The 21,757-nt window shown below is 37.6% G+C and overlaps 1 protein-coding gene across 2 annotated transcripts in view; it reads left to right on the forward strand.

Annotated features, from left to right (window-relative positions):
- CPD (carboxypeptidase D) overlaps positions 1 to 20,886 on the forward strand; it is an 83,755-nt gene extending 62,869 nt beyond the window's left edge. Inside the window, exons 12-22 of one of the 2 annotated variants that reach the window (XR_009255245.1) lie at positions 497 to 820; positions 2,751 to 2,946; positions 5,765 to 5,900; positions 7,451 to 7,582; positions 9,327 to 9,422; positions 9,525 to 9,589; positions 13,557 to 13,688; positions 14,276 to 14,461; positions 14,758 to 14,857; positions 16,757 to 19,413; positions 20,622 to 20,886. Coding sequence is in view for 1 of the 2 variants with exons in the window: in XM_058704806.1 (XP_058560789.1) it covers positions 497 to 820; positions 2,751 to 2,946; positions 5,765 to 5,900; positions 7,451 to 7,582; positions 9,327 to 9,422; positions 9,525 to 9,589; positions 13,557 to 13,688; positions 14,276 to 14,461; positions 14,758 to 14,857; positions 16,757 to 16,983 (1,594 nt within the window). In the remaining variant the exon portion in view is untranslated. Of the gene's footprint in view, positions 1 to 496; positions 821 to 2,750; positions 2,947 to 5,764; positions 5,901 to 7,450; positions 7,583 to 9,326; positions 9,423 to 9,524; positions 9,590 to 13,556; positions 13,689 to 14,275; positions 14,462 to 14,757; positions 14,858 to 16,756 lie in introns of both variants that reach the window. The other variant, XM_058704806.1, reaches the window with a different exon arrangement.
- The last annotated feature ends 871 nt before the right edge of the window (positions 20,887 to 21,757 follow it).

Raw genomic sequence — 21,757 nt, forward strand, 5'->3', positions numbered from 1 at the left:
TCAAATATCTATTGGTCCATAAAATGTATGGATTAGAACTTCACACTAATGAGAAATGAGGTCTTTTCTGTTTTTCTTCCATTTTGTCATAGTATTAGAAAAACGAAAGCAGCAAAATATCTGAAAAATAGGGCAAGAATGATGTGTTTGGTAGTTAATGTCCTAAGTTAGTACCTCTCAAATTTTTCCAACCGTATACCCTGATGACAGACAACTGAACTCAGATTCCAGGAGACGTGGAGTATTTACTGCAAATACTAACTTTCTTTTGAGGTCATATATTTAATCTTAAAAACCCACTCATATGTTACAGTTTACCCATGTCTGTTCTTTGTTAATTTATGTTTAAAACAAATAATAAATTATCACAAAGTTAAAAATTTGACTCTCTTAGGATTTATCTCAAGGATTCACATATCCTCTGCAGCCTTCTGTTTCTGCAAAGCATAGGTACTCCACCTGTGGAAGCATGGCTCTAATCTCCCCTTTATTACAGGTATAATCCAGTTACCAAGAATGTGACTGTAAAGAGTGAAGGTGCTATTCAGGTCAACTTCACACTTGTTCGATCGTCAGCAGATTCAAACAATGAATCAAAGAAGGGAAAGGGGGACAGCACCAACACCGATGATGCCAGTGATCCAACCACTAAAGAGTTTGAAACTTTAATTAAAGACCTTTCAGCCGAGAATGGTTTGGAAAGCCTCATGTTACGGTCCTCCTCAAATCTGGCTCTTTACCGATACCACTCGTACAAAGACTTATCAGAGTTTCTGAGAGGACTTGTGATGAACTACCCACACATCACAAATCTCACCAAGTGAGTGTCACCCTCTTACTGCTTTTTTCATTCGTTCGTTCGTTCTTTTTTCTTTTCTTTTTCTTTGTTTCTTTCCTTTTCTTTTTTTAAAGAAGTTACATTCAACATAAGCCATGTTGAATGGTTCTTGTAATTTATTTGGAACTGCATATGGGGAGAATTGGATTTACTTCTTGTGAAACAGTTCTTTCTAACAATGAATCTGAAAACTTTTATGAGGAACATTGGAGGAGAATTACTTGTTAGATGAGCAATGGATGGTCTGTGCCTCCTGGAAAACATAAAATTACTCTTCCTAGTGATAACTTTGAATTAAAAACGCTTTTTCCACTTTCTCAGCTGCAGATTCACATCCTGTCTGTTTCTTAGTTTGTTTTATTTTTCTGGGGGCAAGGGACAAATTTGGAACTGTGAGTTCACCTGTCAGAGATCATTCTTTCTTTTCAAATAGAAAATGAAGCCTGGTTGCTGCTATTCCCCGGACTCTAGTCTCTATTCACAGTTGCTTTTCCCTGAAGCCTTAAGGACATCTGTGATCAAAGGTCCTGGGAAAATATCCAGTACTGGCTTAAGTAAAACCGATGCTGAGTCAGCCTTTATGTTCATTTTCTGGGGCTTCTCTGCCTCACTTTCACTGTTTCATTACAAACCTTCTTTAAATCTTGCTACAGTCACTTAAGGAGGGCACTTTTCGGGACGAGCACTGGGTGTCATATGTAAGAGATGAATCACTGGGTTCTACTCCAGATGCCAAGACTACACTGTATGTTAACTAACTTGAGAATAAAAAAAAAAAAAAAAAAAGAAAAAAAGAAAAAGAAAATAGAATAAAAATAAGATGAGAAAAAAAATTGTTACAGTTACTTGAAAATTATTTTCTTCATTTGTTGATTCCTGTTGTCTGCTTATTGAGGGTTTTACTCTACAAGTTGCCCCGAGCTGATGGCCCTCTACTACATGCCTTATGAACATTATCTAGCCTTCTGTATTTTTACTTTGTTTTTGCCAGTACTTTGGTAATACCACTTTCTTCTCTTCCTCAACTGGTTCTTGAATATTTCTGTCCAGTTCAGGTTTTAATATTGTCCATCTTAGTGCTGTATAGAGCTTATAGACCTTCTTATTTATAAGATAAAATTGGACATTATTTTTGCTATCCATTACTTAATCTATTTAAGCTTTTTCAACCTTACAAATCAAGATGCACTTTTTAGTTAAATATTTTCCCCCAAATATGCAACACCTGCCAGTGATGGGACACAAGACAGTTTTAGGTGGTCCACCAACAGGTACTAAGTATCACTGATTAGAAACATGGGAAACCAATAATTTCTATTCTATTAATCCTTCTCAATTTAATGCTAATTTTTTTTTTCTATGTAGCTCTTGTAAATCTCCCTTTGTGTAAAAGAAACCAGGCCTTAAGCTCAGAGCTCGTGGGCAAGAGCAGAGCGCTTTAGGATGTTTGCTGCGATACTGGTATTGCATTTATAGTAAAGTATAAAGTATCTTATCTGTATAAATTAATTTACATTTAAAAAGTAAGGTTCTGTACATTTATGTGTATTTAAATTTTTCCACAATTAAAATTTCAAGCGAGTTAATTTAAAAGCCACACATTAAATAGTATAGGTTATAGAAGAAAGGGCAAATATTGTGAAGATGCTATGAAAATGACTGAATATGGAGGAATGCTGAACCAAACCATACTCTTCCCTAAATCTGATAATATCTCACTTGTATTTGATTTTCTTTGGTCAAGGAAAAGCGATTTTCTTCAGATTTTCTGACACAATGATGCATTCTTTCTGTTTTGAAAGGCTTTTCATGTTTGTGTTCATGTCTGAAACATATTTTTAAAAAAATCTGTATGTTGGCTTTAACATAATGCTTGATTGCTTGCTGACTTGATGTTTTTGATTTTTGAAAGTTTGGGACAGAGTTCCGAATATCGTCACATCTGGTCCCTTGAGATCTCCAATAAGCCCAACATATCTGAACCCGAAGAACCAAAGATCCGTTTTGTTGCTGGTATCCATGGAAATGCTCCAGTCGGAACTGAACTGCTTTTGGCTCTGGCGGAATTTCTCTGCCTAAACTACAAAAAGAACCCAGCTGTTACTCAAGTAAGAGAATAGCCTGTTTTGACATGCATTAGAAGGAAAAAACTCAATCATACCTTGATATCAAGGCACCATTAAAAATTTTTCAAATTTCCTGTTAAATTTGACACAGAGGCACTTTTAGTGCATTACTGTAAACTTTACCCTTTGAAAATGGACCACCTTTGTATATACTCACCGTTAACAGTGTCGTTCTGCTGTATTTCTTTGTATATAATTAGAGGCATAGAGAAAGAAAATACTAAAGATTTGCATTCAGTCTTTTACTCCTTTATTTACTAGTCGAATTACCCTTCCAATCTTTACTTACCATTCTGTACGTTCTAACTTGAGGGACTTCCATTGCTAGTGACTTATAATTGGGACACTATATTGAAAATGAGGTGGGGCATTTGGGTGGCTCAGACGGTTAAGCGTCTGACTTCAGCTCAGGTCATGATCTCATGGTTCGTGACTTCGAGCCCCACGTCGGGCTCTGTGCTGACAGCTCAGAGAAATGGAGCCTGCTTCGGATTCTGTGTCTCCCTCTCTCTCTCTGCCCTCCCCTATGTGTCAGGTACTTACACCGAATACTTTGCATACATCATAATTTAATTCTCAATTTGTTATCTCCATTGTATAGATATGAAAATCGAGGCAGAGATATTTGATAACTTACAGGAGGTCACACAGCTAGTATGTGGTAACACTGGGGTTTAAACCCAAGCGTGTCTCACTCTCAAGTCTGTGCTGTTTTGTTACATGATACTGCCTCCCCTAAAAGAAATTTGGGGAGAATTGAGATCATGATTAGGACCAGAAAGTACCTACGGGATTAAGTGAGATGAACTTAAATCAGACTTGACCAGAAATTATTTTACCATTTTCAGTGAAGCAAATTGTATTGATTTCTTAATGTGAGTTGTAAAGAGTACTCCAAGGACATGTTTTGTTCTGTTCCTAAAAAATGGGAGAGTGTCTAGGATAGTGTTTCTCAAGCCTGGCTACACATTAGAAACATCTGGGAAGTTTTTAAAAATACCAGTGCCTGGGCCCCATCCCTAAAAATATTAGTATTCCTTTAAAAGCCTTTTAGGTTATTCCAATGTTTGGCCAGATGGCTGCCTACTGATATTATGGTTATAAGAGACTGTATGACCTACGTAAAATACCTACCAGCAATTTCAAAACTTCTAGCTTGTGAGAATTTGCCTCACTGGCCCAATTAGACTAGAACTAGTAATCATACTTTATTATTTTTTTAATGTTTATTTATTCTTGAGAGAGAGAGAGAGAGAGAGAGAGAGAGACAGAGTGTGAGCAGGGAAGGGGCAGAGAGAGAGGGAAACACAGAATCCAAAGCAGGCTCCAGGTTCTGAGCTATCAGCACAGAGCCCCACGTGGGGCTCGGACTTGTGAACCGCAAGATCATGACCTGATCATGATGCTTAACCGACTGAGCCACCCAGGCACCCCAATAATTGTACTTTAAATATTTTTTTAATTTATTTTGAGAGAGAGCGTGCCAGCAGGGGAGCAGCAGAGAGAGAGAGGGGGGGGAGGGAAGAGGGAATCTCAAGCAGGCTCCACGCTGCCAACCCAGAGCCCAATGCAGGACTTGATCTCATGAAACTCAAGATCATGATCTGATCTGAAATCAAGAGTCAGATACTTAACCAACTGAGCCACCCAGGTGCCCCTCGTAATGTTACAAGGGCCAGAATTATCTGGCAAGTTCAAGAAAATATACACATACCCCGAGACCTGTAGCAAAGCTCAAGCATGTACACTTTAGAAAAAACTCTCTCCCAGTGGAGAAAGTTAAGAACTAATGAATTTAGGGTCTCCAATATTTTCAATCTTTGGACTGTTTTAGCAGAATAAATAAACCAGGGATTATTTATTCTGAATTACTATCAGAAATATATAAGATAAGATGAAGTATATCAGAAATTAGTTCATGCCACATATGTAGGTATTGATGCATATGGATCATTTGGAGGAGAAATTATTATGGGTAAGGCAAATATTTTACTTCATTTTTTTTGTCACGCTGATTTCAACTCTTCTGTCTCATTGTTTCCAGACATACACTGATATTTGTTACAATATGCATTCCAGTTTTTAACCTGGAAAATACAGTCTTAAGCATTATTATTGGTTTTAGCCAGTGTTTGGCAAACATTTTCTATAAAGGGACATGTAGTATATATTTCAGGTTTGGTGAGACAGCTGTTCTGTGTTGCAACTATTCAACTCTGAATTACAGCACAAAAACAGTCATATGAATGGGCATGGCTGTGTGCCAATAAAACTTTATTTACAATAGCAAGCAGCGGGCTGGATTTAGCCTGCAGGCAGTGGTTTCTGACCCCTTTGTAAGTCATTAGGAAGTCTGGAAATAGTTGTGCAGTAGTTTTTCATTTCTTTTTAAATTTATTTGAAGCAAGAGAGAATTTTATTTTTATTTATATTAGTCCTGCCTTTTAAGTCTATGTAAAACAGTAAAGACTTGGGGCACCTCGGTGGTTCAGTCGGTTGAGCATCTGACTCTTGATTTCAGCTCAAGTCATGATCCCAGGATCTTGGGATCGAGCCCCATGTTGGGCTCTGCACTGAGCCTGGAGCCTTCTTGAGATTCTCTCTCTCTCTCTCTCTCTCTCTGTCTCTCTCTCTCTGCTGCCTCTCTCTCTGTCTGCCCCTTTCCCCTGCTTGCACTCTCTCTCTAAAATAAAAATAATAATAATAAAAAATAAAATAAAACAATAAAGACTCTGAGGCATGGGAAGTTATGATTCCACATATTGCTAATAAACTTCACTGGTTTCTGTTTCTCTTTTAGCTGGTTGACAGGACTAGAATTGTGATTGTCCCATCTCTAAATCCAGATGGGCGAGAGAGGGCACAAGAGAAAGACTGTACTTCAAAAAGAGGACAGACAAATGCTCATGGCAAAGACTTGGATACAGACTTCACAAGTAAGACTAATTTTGGAGCCATTAAACTGCTTTGCACATAGTTTGATTTCTCTTAGCCAGGAAACTGGTAGATTGTGTAGATGAATAATGGGGAACTTCCTTCCAGGTTGTACATGTAAGGTATAAATGACAAACTAGAAACTTGTCAAATTTTTCTCCTTTATTATTTGCAAATTAATTCAAGTGTTTTCTTATAAATTCAATCAATAATATTGGAAGGGTTCCATTACTAGTCATACAGATATATATTTTTTCTCTCTCTATCCCCCCATGTATGTGCGTACACACATACACACATGCGTGTGTGTGCACATGCACACACAATTAATGTGTATGTTGATGTAAAGGAGCCTCTTTCTTATTTACTTAAACAGAATCATAACTATACATATGTTCTTCAACTTTTTTCATTGAGTATATCACTGGTATCTTTCTACTTCAGTACTTACAGATCTCTAACATTCTTATTAATGACATCTTAGTACACTGTTACTGTATGTCAATACTCTAGTTTGTTGAACAATTTTCTTACTAATGGACATTTGCTTTCTTTCTAATTTTTTGCTCTTGCAAACAGTGCTACAGAAAACATCCTGATTTCTGAAAATCTTATTTTCTTTCAAAGATAGGTTATATGTTCTCAAAATTATTTTTTTTAAGTTTAAGAGAAGGAGAGACAGAATCCCAAGTAGGCTCCGTACCATCAGTGCAGAGCCCCATGTGGGGCTCGAATTCATGAACTGTGAGATCATGACCTGAGCCGAGATCAAGAGTCGTATGCTTAACCAACTGAGCCACCCAGGAGCCCCTCGATATTATTATTTTTTTTTTAATTTTTTTTTCAACGTTTTTTATTTATTTTTGGGACAGAGAGAGACAGAGCATGAACGGGGGAGGGGCAGAGAGAGAGGGAGACACAGAATCGGAAACAGGCTCCAGGCTCCGAGCCATCAGCCCAGAGCCTGACGCGAGGCTCGAACTCACGGACCGGAGATCGTGACCTGGCTGAAGTCGGACGCTTAACCGACTGCGCCACCCAGGCACCCCACAATATTATTTTTTTTTAAGAGGACACGTTCGGGGCGCCTGGGTGGTTTAGTTGGTTCTTGATCTCAGCTCAGTTCATGATCTCACAGTTTGTGAGATCAAGCCCCATGTCAGGCTCCACACTGATAGTGCAAAGCCTGCTTAGAATTCTCTCTCCCCCCTCTCTCTGCACCTCTCTCTCTCTCTCTCTCTCTCAAAAATAAATAAATAAACTTAAAAAAAATAGAGGATATGTTCATCCCTTTTTGTTTCCAGTAAGAATTTTCTTAATCTTGCTTAGAGTCATTAACCTTTACACACTATCCTGAATTATATAAAACTCAAAGTAATCTACCTTCTAGAGTATATCTTTCACACTATTGAGATAGTATTGAGTCATACAGTGTTTATATACAGATTTTTAAAGTTAGCCTCTGATTGTGCTCATTAGAGAATATTTTCTTAGCTATTCATACTAAAATTTTGAAATGGTACTTCATATTTGACTTTTGCATTTTTTTTAGATAATGCTTCCCAGCCTGAGACTAAAGCAATCATTGAAAATTTGATTCAAAAACAGGACTTCAGTCTTTCTGTTGCATTAGATGGTGGTTCAGTGCTGGTCACATACCCGTATGACAAACCAGTACAAACAGGTACGTAGAATATCAATTTATGTATATATTTTCTAAGCTTAGATAGGAAATTCCAATTAGGTAATGTCCCTTCTAAATTTTTTTTTAAAATTGTGAGCATTTGAGCATACTCCATGAGCAACAACCAACTTGGGAAGATTGTGCTTATATCAACAGCTCAGTTACTTGGAGGAGAGAGGTCAGATCTAATGATGGGCCAGCTTTATCCAGTGCAGCCATCTTGTCACATTTGTTCAATCTAGTTCACAAACATTTATTGAATAATTATTATGTCTGTGGATATTGGGAATACAAAAGTGAATAAAACACAATGTTGCCTCAAGAAACTCATACTGTGTTTAAGCAAATATTAGCAATACATGGGAATGCAAGCTGGTGCAGCCACTCTGGAAAACAGTATGGAGGTTCCTCAAAAAAATAAAAATAGAACTACCCTATGACCCAGCAATTGCACTAGTAGGCATTTATCCACGGGATATAGGTGTGCTGTTTCGAAGGGACACGTGCACCCACATGTTTATAGCAGCACTATCAACAATAGCCAAAGTATGGAAAGAGCCCAAATGTCCATCGATGGATGAATGGATAAAGAAGATGTGGTGTGTATGTGTATATATATATATATATATATATGTATGTATATAATGGAGTATTACTCAGCAATCAAAAAGAATGAAATCTTACCATTTGCAAGTATGTGGATGGAACTGGAAGGTATTATGCTAAGTGAAATTAGTCAGAGAAAGACAAATATCATATGACTTCACTCATATGAGGACTTTAAGAGACAAAACAGATGAACATAAGGGAAGGGAAACAAAAATAATATAAAAATGGGGAGGGGGACAAAGCATAAGAGATTCATAAATATGGAGAACAAACAGAGGGTTACTGGAGGGAGTGTGGGAGGGGGTATGGGCTAAATGGGTAAGGGGCACTAAGGAATCTACTCCTGAAATCATTGTTGCACTATATGCTAACTAATTTGGATGTAAATTAAAAAAAATAAAAAATAAAACAAATTAATAAAAAAAATTTAGCAATACAGAATCGCCCTTCCCTGCTTTAAACCTTGACTGACTTGCTTGCATTTAAAACTAAAATTTTTTTTAATGTTTATTTATTCTTGAGAGAGAGACAGAGCGTGGGTGGGGGCGGGGCAGAGAGAGAGAGAGACAGAGAGACAGAGACACAGAGAGACAGAATCCAAAGCAGGCTCCAGGCTCTGAGCTGTCAGCACAGAACCTGACACGGGGCTCAAACTTACAAACTGTGAGATCATGACCTGAGCTGAAGTCAGATGCTTAACCTACTGAGCCATGCAGGCACCCCATGACTTGGTTGCACTTAGATGAGTTTAACAATTGCTTCTTGAATCTCTCTGGGGCCATCGTATATGGAGGTAGTTTGTGTTGTTTAAATGCAGCTTATAAGGAATATTGTTATGAGGCTTTCATTGCCCTAAATGTAAGAAAACATACCAAGCAAGTTTGTATTTTAGTGTGGTGTCCTATTGTGTAAACTAACCATTAGTACCTTCTAATACAAGGAAGATGTGTGTCTTCTTAGTCTGATTGTCCTGGGCTCAACAGAACTATGTGATTAATTTTAATAATTCCTCAATGCACTTCAGTGGGGTTTAAGATTAACTAGAAGGAGAGAAAGATGACTTTTATATCCATGAAGTTGAACTTGGAGTAAGACTTTTTGGATTTCTCCAACTTCTGAATTTTTCTTTTTATAGTGGAAAACAAAGAGACTCTGAAGCATTTGGCATCTCTTTATGCAAATAATCATCCATCCATGCACATGGGTCAGCCCAGTTGCCCAAATAAATCAGGTAAGTATTTTCCATACCCTTTGTTCTTGTTGGTGCTTTCAGGGACCGAGGGTGTCTTACCTTAAGGTCTTGTTGAGCCTCTGTCTCTCAATGCTTTTATAGATGAGAATATCCCAGGAGGCGTAATGCGTGGAGCAGAATGGCACAGTCACCTGGGCAGCATGAAGGTATGCTTTATAGAATGCAGTCAAAGTAGCGTATAATTGTTGGCCATTGAGTGACAGAATAGGTGACTTTTCTGATATAAGCAAAGTGATGGCAGCTGCTTCATGGCTTTCTTGATAAGACAGCCCTCAACTTAACCTCTGGCAGCATTTTTTTTCACCATTTGAATCATTTTTAATTGTATAGTTCAGTGACATTAATTACATTTAATATAATTAAACTAATCACCATTCTAAACCATCTGTTTCCAAAGCTTTTTTATCACCCCAGAAAGAAACCCTGCATCTGCTAAGCAATAACTCCTGATTCCGCTGGTAACCCCCCAACTCCTGGTAGCCTCTCTACTTTCTGTCTCTATGTTTTTGCCTATTCTAGGTATTTCTTATAAGTGCAATCATACAATATTTGTCCTTTGTGCCTGTCTTCTTTCACTTAGCGTAATGGTTTCAGGGTTCAACCATTTTCTTAGCCTGTATCAGTCCTCTATTGCTTTCTATGGCTGAATAATGTTCTATTGTGTGTATATACCACATTTTGTTTATCAGTTTATCAGTTTAACACTTGAGTTGTTTCTACCTTTTGGGCATAGAATAATGAACAAGTTGTACAGCATACAACTGTAAGTTTGAGCCCTCATTTTCAATTCTTTGGGGTATATATCTAGATGTGGAATTGCTACCCATGTTCTAATTCTATGTTTAACTTTTTAAGGGACCACTGAACTATTTGGTACATTCCCACCAACAATGTATAGGAGTTCCAGTTTCTCTACATTCTTGTCAAAACTTATTATTTTTCTTTTTTTTTTAAATTATAGCCATCCTAGCAGGTATGAAGTGGAACTTCATTGTAGTTTTGATTTGCTTTTCCTCAAACACTAATGATGTTGAGCATCTTTTCATGTGCCTATTGACCATTTGTACATCTTCTTTGGAGAAATGTCTGTTTCTCTATTGCCTATTTTATTTTGTTTTGTTTTTATTTATTATTTAAAAATTTTAAACATCTATTTACCTTTGAGAGACAGAGACAGAGCATGAGTGGGGGAGGGGCAGAGAGAGAGGCTCCAAAGCAGGCTCTAGGCTCTGAGCTGTCTGCACAGAGCCCACGTTGGGGCTCGAACCCACAAACTGCAAGATCATGACCAGAGCCAAAGTTGAATGCTTAACCAACTGAACCACCCAGGCACCCCTTATTTTGTTATTTTTAAAATTCCATTGCCTATTTTAAAATTAGGTTGTCTTTTTGTTGTTAGGTTATAAGAATTCTTTATATATTTTGGATGCTAAACCCTTATCATATGTTTGATTTTGAGTAGTTTCTTCTATTATGTTGGTTGTCATTTCATTTTCTTGATAATGCCTTTGATGCACAAAATTTTTTAATTTTGATGAAGTCAAACTTATCTGTCTTTTTGTTGTTCATGCTCTTGTCATATCTAAGAATTCATAGCCAAATCCAAGGTTATGATTTACCTCCATGTTTTCTTCTATGAGTTTTATGGATTTAGCTCTTGTATTTAGGTCATTGATGTATATATATATATATATATATATATATGTGTGTGTGTGTGTGTGTGTGTGTGTGTGTATGTATATATATATATTTTTTACATTTTTTAATGTTTATTTTTCAGAGAGAGAGAGAACAGAGCGCGAGTTGGGGAGGGGCAGAGAGAGAGGGAAACACAGAATCCAAAGCAGGCTCCAACTTAACTGACTGAGCCCCCCAGGTGCCCCAGGTCATTGATACATCTTAAGTTGATTTTTGTATATGATAGGAAGTAGGATTTCAACTTCATTTTTTTGCATGTAGAAATCTAATTGTCCAAGCACCATTTGTTTTAAAGATTGTTCTTTCCCTTTGAATGGTCTTGGCACCCTTGTCAAAAATCAGTTGACCATAGATGTATGTGTTTATTTCTGGACTCTGAATTCTGTTTCACTGGTCTTTATGTCTATTCCCCCAGTATCACTGTTTTGAGTGCTGTAGCTTTGTAGTAAGTTTTGAAATTAAGAGGGGCGCCTGGGTGGCTCAGTCGGTTAAGCATCCGACTTCGGCTCAGGTCATGATCTCGCGGTCCGTGAGTTCGAGCCCCGCGTCGGGCTCTGTGCTGACAGCTCAGAGCCTGGAGCCTGTTTCAGATTCTGTGTCTCCCTCTCTCTCCGGCCCTCCCCTGTTCATGCTCTGTCTCTCTCTCTCAAAAATAGAATAAACGTTAAAAAAAAAAAAATTAAAAAAAAAAAGAAATTAAGAAGTGTGAGTACTCCAACTTTTTCCTTTTTCAAGATTGTTTTTGGCTATTCAAGGTGCCTTGCAATTATATTTGAATTGAATTGAAGATTGGCTTTGCTCTTTCTTTCTTTCTTTCTTTCTTTCTTTCTTTCCTTCCTTCCTTCCTTCCTTCCTTCCTTCCTTCCTTCCTTCCTTCCTTCCTTCCTTCTTTCCTTCTTTCTTATCAAAAAATGCTGTTGGAATTTTGTTAAGGGTTGTGTTGAATCTGTAGATCACTTTGGGTTATATTAACATCTCAATAGTATTGTCTTTCTATTCATGAATGCAGTTATGTCTTTCCATTTACTTAGGTCTTCTTTAATTTCTTTTTGATAGCATTTTAATTGGTTGTCCATCCACTTCAGATTAGTAAGGAGTTGTTAGATGGGTGATTAGCTCATCATTTCATTAACATGTGCAACTAGAAATTTGACTTCATTCTCATCTCTGCCTGCCTTCCCTCCTTTATTTACTAAGATCTTACTATGTATGAGGTACTTTGCTATACTAGTGATAAATGAAATATATTTCCTGTCCCAGTGTACAAATAACTATTTTACATAATTAATTGATTTGATCTAGAAGAGAGCAACTCTCAATGTGCCATAAGAAATTAAAGACAGAAAAGATTACACCTAATCAGAGATGTAGTCTTCTCTTAGAGAAAATGGCATTTGGGATGCAGAGATGGTGCAGCAGAACATTCTAGAAAGAGAAAGCAATATGGGCAGAGGTCAATAAGCAGTCTAGTTTAGTTAGAACAAGAGCCGTAACAGAGAGCAGCAGAAGACAAGAATGGAAAGAGAGTTTGGGGCTTTGAACACTTTGTTTTAGTAAGGAATGGGAAGCCACTGAAGGTTTTGAGCAGGTATATAGTAACATGATTGGAACTGTGCTATGGAACAATTAATCTCTCTGTAGTGGGTTGAGATAGTTTGGAGGAAGGAGAGAATGGCGTGGGGAGACTAGAATTTCCTAGACAAACAAAAATGAGGGTCTGGGTTAGGGTGGTGACGATGGGAATGGAGCCACAGAATAAAGTCTCAGAGATATTGCAGAGGTGGAATTGAGGATTTGGCAAATTATGGATGATGGCAAGAAACCAAAGTCAAAGACAAGAGATTTCATGTCTGCGTGAGGACATGAGTTCATACCATTAACTGAATAAGGAAAAAAAAACAGGTTTGGGGGGAAAGGTGGTAAGTTAGGTTTGGGAACCTGTCCACAGCAGCAGTTCCTGTGCCTGGATAATTGCTATTCTGTAAACAGTGGCTGCCGTCACCAGCAGTGGAAGGTACCAGAGGGTGAGGGGTGAGTGCTTGTGCTTCTACCTCCAGAGCTCTGAGAACGGCTGACGTTCCAGAGTTGAGAGGAAAGCTGGCCGTCTGCATGCACTTATTTATAGGGTTGTATTCAGCAAACCCTAGTCAACCTCCTCTACCTGCCAGGCACCATGGCAAGCACTGGAGATACAAAAGTGAATTAGACCTAGTCCCTAGTCTCAAAGACTCTCTTAGCAACAGCCATGTTTGTGACTGATTATAATACCGAGCAGTTTATTTGCTAGAAAATGCTTTACAGATTCTTTGCTTACATCACCCAGGTTTTCTTTCTATTCATTGTTGCATTACAAAGCCTCACTCCTACTTTCATGTGTTCGTTTGTCTACATTCGTTTTTGAATTTTATATTCCAGGATTATAGTGTCACCTATGGCCACTGTCCGGAAATCACAGTGTACACGAGCTGCTGCTACTTTCCCAGTGCAGCACAACTCCCTTCCTTGTGGGCAGAAAATAAAAAATCTCTTCTTAGCATGTTGGTGGAGGTGAGCCTTTCCCTTTTTAACTAGAAGCAAGCTCCCAGGAATATGTTCAATGAAAATCTTCATCAAAACATGTTCTTAATTTTTTACTAAAAATTTTATTATATATTTTAAAAATATGTATGGAAAGAGTTTTGTTGAATTTATATCACCTAGGTCAGTGCCGTGACTTCACATATCTGGAATCTGCTGTAATTTAGATAATTTAACCCTGTGTGATGTTGCACATTTTTTTCATTTGAATCTCATGCATTGGTTACTTTGAGCGAGTATACTGTGCTGGAAAGTAAATCATTCAAGATATCAGAAGATTTGTATTCCGACACTTTAGGCTTTGACTGTTATCAGAGTTCTTTTTTCACATATTTCATCTTTATGTTCTGAAGTAGCAGAACATAAGTTTATGTTTACTTATAAGTTTATGAGTAGCAAATGAGGTCAGAAGCAGTTGGGGAAGGACCAACAAGCCAGGTTTATGGGGGTTTTTTGCTGTTGCTTTGTTCATTTGTTTATTGTTTTTTATCATGCCTCAGGCTGTTGCCTCTGGAAATATCTGGAAACACAAATTTCTATGTTGAATATTTTTTCAGGTCCACAAGGGAGTTCATGGTTTTGTTAAAGATAAGACTGGAAAACCAATTTCTAAAGCAGTCATTGTACTCAATGAAGGAATAAAGGTACACACAAAAGAAGGGGGCTATTTCCATGTACTGTTAGCCCCAGGCGTCCATAATATCAACGCCATCGCTGATGGGTATCAGCAACAACATTCACAGGTGAGAAACTCAAACTAAGTAGTATCATGTAAATTCTTATTCTTAATAGTACTTCTATTTTTCTTTGCAACTCTTGTGAGGAATAAAGAAACACAACGTATAACCAACGCTTGCTTATGATATCTTGTTATCTTTCTAGGCTTTGGCAACACAAGGGAAATTTTTATAGCATTTTGTATACTTGTGATGACAATGACTCATCTCCTTGGTTTGGTATAAAGGCCTTAGGAATATTCCCAGGATACAGTATACCTTAAGGGAACTTTTTTTGTAATTCTTGCACTTTATCCCTCTAGGTCTTTGTGCATCATGATGCAGCTAGTTCTGTGGTAATAGTCTTTGACACAGATAACCGGATATTTGGTTTGCCAAGGGAGCTTGTGGTAACTGTATCAGGTAAAGAAATTTAAATTTTTAGTAGTTGAAGTTAAAACCGGTTCTGACATTTCAACTTGAGAGTGGATTGCCTCCCAATCACCTGAAGCTAATCACTTTTCTTCTAATACCTCCTTATCTAAACATTTTTTTGGATTTTTCTGGAACACTGTTCTCCCATATGTTCTTATGGCTTGCTCTTTCACGTGTTCAGGTCTATACGCAAATGTCCCCTCCAGAGAGACACCTTCCCTGATCACCCTAGCTAAGACAGCACCCCTGTCACTCTCTCTACCCCACTTTTTTTATTATAGGACTTATCACCATTTGACATTATATTATATATTTAGTCATTTACTTGTCTATATTCGATCTTTCCCACTAAAACATAAAAGCCTCAGAGAGAAGAGGGAGTTTATCTACATCTCCTGCTCCTAGAACCATGGCTGGCACATAGTGGGTCTTAATGAAGAGTTATTGACTGAATGAATGATTTGCTTTATATTAAGATCATAAGTCCCTTGGACTTTGACTTGTATTCTATTTTTTCAAGATCATAGAAGGAAGAGGAGCACCTGAGTGGCTCAGTTGGTTGAGCATCCGACTCTTGATTTCAGCTCAGATCATGATCCCGGGGTCATGGGATCGAGCCCTGCATCAGGGTCTGTGCTGAGTATGGAGCCTGCTTAAAATTCTCTCCGTCTCTCCCTTTGCCCCTCTCCCCAACTCGTGCTCTCTCTCTAAAATACAATACAGTACATCGTGGATCCTGTTTTCTCCAGGATTAATATGTGCCATAGCTTGAATTACTGAAAGGTTAAAAAGTTAAAAAAAAAAAAGTATAGTACAATAATAAATACTCTGTATTGTATCCTTTTGATACAGAGAACCTTGGCTCATTTCTAAGTGCAATTTGGACTTGACACAAAATAACCAAGTTTTATTACAGGGTGTGTGGCAGAAAGAGTCTTAGTTAATAGAGAATGGTATATTGGAAATATGGTCAAATCATAGATACTAGTGTGGAATATTTAAAGTAAACAGCTATTAGCTTGAACCAGATAAAGTGTGAATAACTTAGTGGTTAGACGGACATGGGAGCTCTGAGTCAGCAATGGTTTAAATCTGACTTTGCCACCCATTTACTGTCATGAACTTAATTTTTTTTTATGATTTTGTTATTTCTGTTACTAAGACTCTTATTTTGATAACTTATGTACAAATATTTTAAATAAATGGGGGTTTGGGATGAGATAAAATTTGTTGGAAAGGAGCAGAAGTCACTGATTGATATAGAGCCAGTTGTAGAGCAATAGTTTGGCTTCATTGTGGTTAATATATATATATATATATACATACATACACACACACACACACATACCTACACACACATGTACATGGAAAGCTGTGGAAAAATATTCATGAGCGTTATTAAAAATCATCTCTGGTTAATGGAGATGTGATGTGGAGTTTTGGCTTGGGGTTTTGGTATTTTTCCTTACCTGTATTTTTTCTCTTTTTTCTTTTTTTAAAAATTTTTGTAATGTTTTTGCTTTTTGAGAGACAGAGAGAAACAGAGCGTGAGTGGGGGAGGGGCAGAGAGAGAGAGGGAGTCACAGAATCCAAAGGAGACTCCGGGCTCTGTGCTGACAGCTCAGAGCCCGATGCAGGGCTCAAACCCACAAACTGTGAGATCATGACCTGAGCCGAAGTCGGACGCTTAACTGACTGAGCCACCCAGGCGCCCCGTTTATCTGTATTTTTCTACACGTACTGTCTGTGTAATAATAGACGGTTGTTTTTGAGTGCGTGAAATAAAAATAAAAGAAGTAAAGGGCATATTATGAAAAGCATCACTGTAAGCAGCTTATTCATATCCTTAAAGTGGAACACCACTCAAGTGGCAATTTTGTTTGATAGGTGCCACCATGTCAGCGTTGATCCTAACAGCTTGCATTATTTGGTGCATCTGCTCAATCAAGTCTAACAGACATAAGGATGGCTTTCATCGGCTCAGGCAGCATCATGATGAGTATGAAGATGAAATTCGCATGATGTCAACAGGCTCCAAGAAGTCCCTCTTAAGCCACGAGTTCCAGGATGAAACAGACACTGAAGAGGAAACCTTATATTCTAGCAAACATTGAAACAGACCTCGCACATCTCCCAGCATAAGTACCCAGCAAAATTACAGTTCCTTTTGGGAGACACTGCATTCAGAAGAAAGACTCTCTTGCTTCTTCAAAGAGCTTTGGGAAGTTAACTTGCTAAATTTGTATTCTCTGTGAATTTGGCTGGCGGTTTTGAACTTCCCCTCCTTTAAGTACTGTTACCTTAAAAAAAAAAAAATCTGCTTTCTATTTATGCAGCAGAGATGGGACAGCCACTTTGTTTTTCTTTTTAATTTAAGATGAGCTGTTTGGAGCTTACGTTATAACTGCATAAAGCCACTTGGATCTTATATTTTGCACATCAGGTGTTTACTAGTGGCTTTAGCTTTTTTATTTTAAATGGCCAAAAGAATCCAGAAACATTTAGGCAGGGACAGCAGTCAGAATCTGACATAAAGCTTTAAAAACTCAAGGTTTCTCAACCTACTGAGAAGTACTTTTCTCTAGTTATTAAGCAGCTGGAGTTTCTCTTATTATTCAGGTTTAATGGAGGCTGAATTGATTTTTAAATATATAACATTAGGAAATGAATACATGGGCTTCCGCATTTGGCTTTCTACTTGTTCCAAGGTTAGATCAGAACTGGTGGGCAGTGCTCTAAGCGGGACTTCACTACCTCTCTTATAAGGTTTGGCAAAGTTCTAATACCCCCATTTTACGGGAGAACTTGTTGACTTTGTTGTAAAAGATCTAAATGTCCATTTGAATAGAACTGAGAGGGAGATCTACCAAAAGCTAAAACTCGTGCGGCATATCTTTTAACTTGGTAAAATCCCACAGGTGCTGCTGCTTTTTATCTGTGAAGCACTAGTTTATTCTAGGAATGCCTAATTCTTTAATATTTCCTAAATTTGAAACTTTTTCTGTGTTGTACACTTATGGCTTTCAGATGACCCGGCAATGTACAAGATCTGAATTCTACTGAAAATATCTGGAAGTGTGGAAGAGACCTACTTGCACGTCCTTAACCTACATTTGAACACAAAATAACTACAGTTCATGCTCCAGTTCAAGCCTACGGATATCCTACTGTTACTGAAATAGCTTGGCCAGTCTTATTCATATAGGTCTCTGCAAGTGATTGGGTTCTTTGTCCTAATGTTTCATTTGGCAGTCTCTTTTTGATCAACCAATTTTGTTAAAAGTTCAATTGAAAGCATTTAAATATGGCTCCCTCCATTAAAAGAAAATGTAAACTGTGAAAATGTAAACTGTGGATTGCCGTGTGCTGTAACACTGTGGTGAGAAAGTATCATCTTCACTGCCAGTCAGGTTATTGCAAAGACCTGAAAGATTTGCATTTTATTGTGTCTGTCATATCATGCTATTCAATGGAATTGATGCTTTTTTTAAGTATGAGTCTTACCAATGATCTAATGGTTTAATACCTTTGAATGTTTTTAGTGGCCAACTTGCTGCTGAGTTTGTACTAAATCAGGGGATCAAAAAACTTGCTCTCATCTTTTCAAATTGTATTCTATATCCATTAATGTATCAGTCATCCCAAAGCCTTCCTCTGGAGTGGTTTACCACCCATGTAGGTCATTCCACGTTTTGTGAGGAATGCACCCGAAGTGGCTTTATAGAAAGAGATTTGGCTAAGCAGGAATAATGAGGTCACGATATTTGTTAGTATCTGCCATAAATTTGGGTGGTTCAAGGTTAAGCCATTCTGGTATTAATCCTATCATTAACAACTCTAAATTTTGAGCCCTTGCCACCCCATTTTCACCTGACCACATACACAGAACAGCTAATGCTTCATGAAATATATGTGGTTTAACTTCTTCTAATAATACTTTACATTTTCTTTAAGGGGATGATGTGGTGGCATTGCTCTTTTGAGCTTTACTTTTAAGAGCGCAAAGTCAGAAAACCAACAAGGCCAGAATGGCTGGCCCTGGTTGGGACATTGCAGGTGGAAATGAAACAAAGTTGATATGACAGCCTTTACTTTTTTAGCATTGGTCTTCAGTAGAGGGTGCCTTTTAAATTCATTTCTCTTTTGAGTTAAACATATCTTTAACTGTACATCACAGTGGCTGGAGTCCATGCCTTTTAAGCATGTATAAAAATTTTTTAGAAATGAACATACAAATAGTTCTTTTAGTAATTTTTCCTGAAAGTAAAACCAAATTCTGCTATAAATCTTGAATCTTTAATGAATTTCTAAATAATGCATTGCTCTGGAAAATAAGACCTTCTCAGCCTGTGTTACCTATGAACATGAATGTATAGGATCATGACTACTAAGATTGTGTTCTCGGCCCTGCTTTGTTTTTTATTTGTGGATCTAATCTTAGACCACATTAACTGCTTAAGGCATTGAAGCCATAGGGGATAGGGAATGCATTTCTTCAGTGTTTCTCCTAGAGACTTTCCATTTCCCTGGAGTCATGGAGGCAAGTAAGTATCACAGTATTAAGGAATTTGCCCAAATCTGAGTTGTGCCTTTCTTTCCTCACAAGGCATGTTTTTGTCCTGGTGATCAGTTTGTAAGCCTTCTTCCCTCCCAACTCCTTAATAAAGGCAAAGTGATTGAGTAGGTAATGTTCAAAGTGTCTGCCTGTGTAAATGTACTTGTTAATGTACGGTTAATGCAGTTCCATAAGATGAACTCAAGTTAATTTCAGAAGGAGAGACCTTTTGGTTTTGCTGTATTTCACTGAACACTTGCATAGTGTTTGGGATTCCATCCAGTTGAGGAATGCTTGCAATTTTCATTGGAGGGAATTTGCTTTGGGACTTTGTCATCCTCCAGAAAGGAAACGTAATGTATATTCGGCCCAGTATGATTGATTGGTTAATCTTTGGTAACTTTCACCTGGACGGCATTTGCTGAATTAATGAATATTGAACTTAAAACTAATTATGAGTTGACAAATAAATAAAAGGTAGTCGTATGCCTCAGCTTATTGTGTTTCTGAGCTAATACCAGGTTACTCAGTAACCATGACTTGCTCCCCTATATCCATTTATTCTCAATAGTAAATAGTTTTCTCGTCTTGTTGCCAGAAATGCACTTGTGCTAGGTTTTGTCCCTGCTGTATTAAAAGCTTCTTGGCTATGAATGCCGTAATGGTGCCCTGCCTTATGGTTCTCTGATAGAATTGTTTTCAACAATAGCAACTTTATTGTTACTACAAAAAATTCGACCGTGGTTGATGTTCAGTGATTTTCTATCTAGAAACTTTTTGGTAGCTCTTTGAGTTTCTGATTTGTTTTAACTAAAGCAGACTCTTTGGGGGTGGTTAGGGCCCTTGATTAATGTCAACTAAACTTGGATTTACCGTTCATGAAGAAATATCTCCCAACACCCATTTCTCCAATTTTTAGCATTGATTAATTAATATTCCATTTGATTTTCAGAATATTGTCCTAGTTGATTTTGATTAGACAGAACATATTATGAAATTGAAACTAGGCTACCATCTTAAGGCAATTGGATATAAATTATGCAAATATGTATGATTATGACTTTTATAAATGGCGTAACATGAGTGTACTGGCTACGCTGTATGCTGGCCATGCTGCAGATTTTCGGAGGTAGGACATAATGGTATTTTTTTTATGCTCAGAGTAAAAATCAACTTTTCGCCTCTTTGTTTTTCCAGAGTGACATTCCCAGGCTCCAGAACAATTCTATAGCTATTCATATGAGGTGCCCAACACTCATTCATCTCAAGTGCTTCAGTCTTGGTTTATCTCATGCACTGTGCCTTCAAAATGAAATTTTTAAAAGGGACTTTAAATGAAGTTGAATAGTAGTTTTAAAAAAGTCAATCTGTGTAATTTATGTGAAATCTAATTGTAATGAGGTCCTTTCTGTTTTTTATATGTAAACAGATCTACTAATCCTGTATAAAGGTTATTTTATGATGTTTGTCTTTCTTTGTGTTTTGTCTCATAATCTTTTTTCAAAGGCAACAGACCAAAAAAAATTTATTGTCCCAATTTGAAAGCTATGTATTTAGTTTTTCTACCTGTGCTAAGGGGAAAAAATAGTACCAGGCTAGGAATACAGAGTGTTACCTGTAGAATGTTTTTGTCTTCACAAATTGACTTGAAAGAAAGCTGTTTCCGAAATAATCCCATCTTACAGTAGCCACAGTTCTCCTTTCTGTTTGTGGCTCAGCTAGATTGCTATATGTCCAATCATTTCACAACAAACACCACAAAGCTGGCCACTGAAAAGTTTATGTATGCATTTCAAACTTGTTTGTTAAAAAGTTTATCCTTTTTCCAAATAAGCCACATTCTATAATGTGTCCTGCCACCTTAGGCACAGTGGTGATGAATTCACTGTCCCCTTTAAATTTAGCAATGATTCGTTGATACTGCTGGTCTAATAGGAATAGGGAAAGCAAAGTTATATAAAAATATGGGTTCTACTGACAAGGAACTCCTAGTCCAGACCAGAGAAATAGAAATGAAAATATGCTTTACTTCCACAGTGATTGGTTCCTCTAAAAAAGAAAATCTCTGTGGCAGGGGAAGTATAACATGGAGATTCGAACGTGGACTTTGGAGCCGGACCGATCTGTGATTGATTCTTTGCTCTACCACTTGCTCCCTACGTGACCTTGCATTGTACAAGTTTCTCCACGTTCTCTAAGTCTTAATATCTCTGCCTGTTAAGGAGTAATACCTGATAGGATTGTATTGACGTAGTATTTAACTCAGAATTGAATGCCCATGGTAACCAGCATCATTTTTCTTCATTTGTCTGATCTTTTGAAAGAAAGGTGTT

The sequence above is a fragment of the Neofelis nebulosa genome, chromosome 16, assembly GCF_028018385.1.
Source record: "Neofelis nebulosa isolate mNeoNeb1 chromosome 16, mNeoNeb1.pri, whole genome shotgun sequence".
In the NCBI taxonomy this organism is placed as follows: Eukaryota; Metazoa; Chordata; class Mammalia; order Carnivora; family Felidae; genus Neofelis; species Neofelis nebulosa.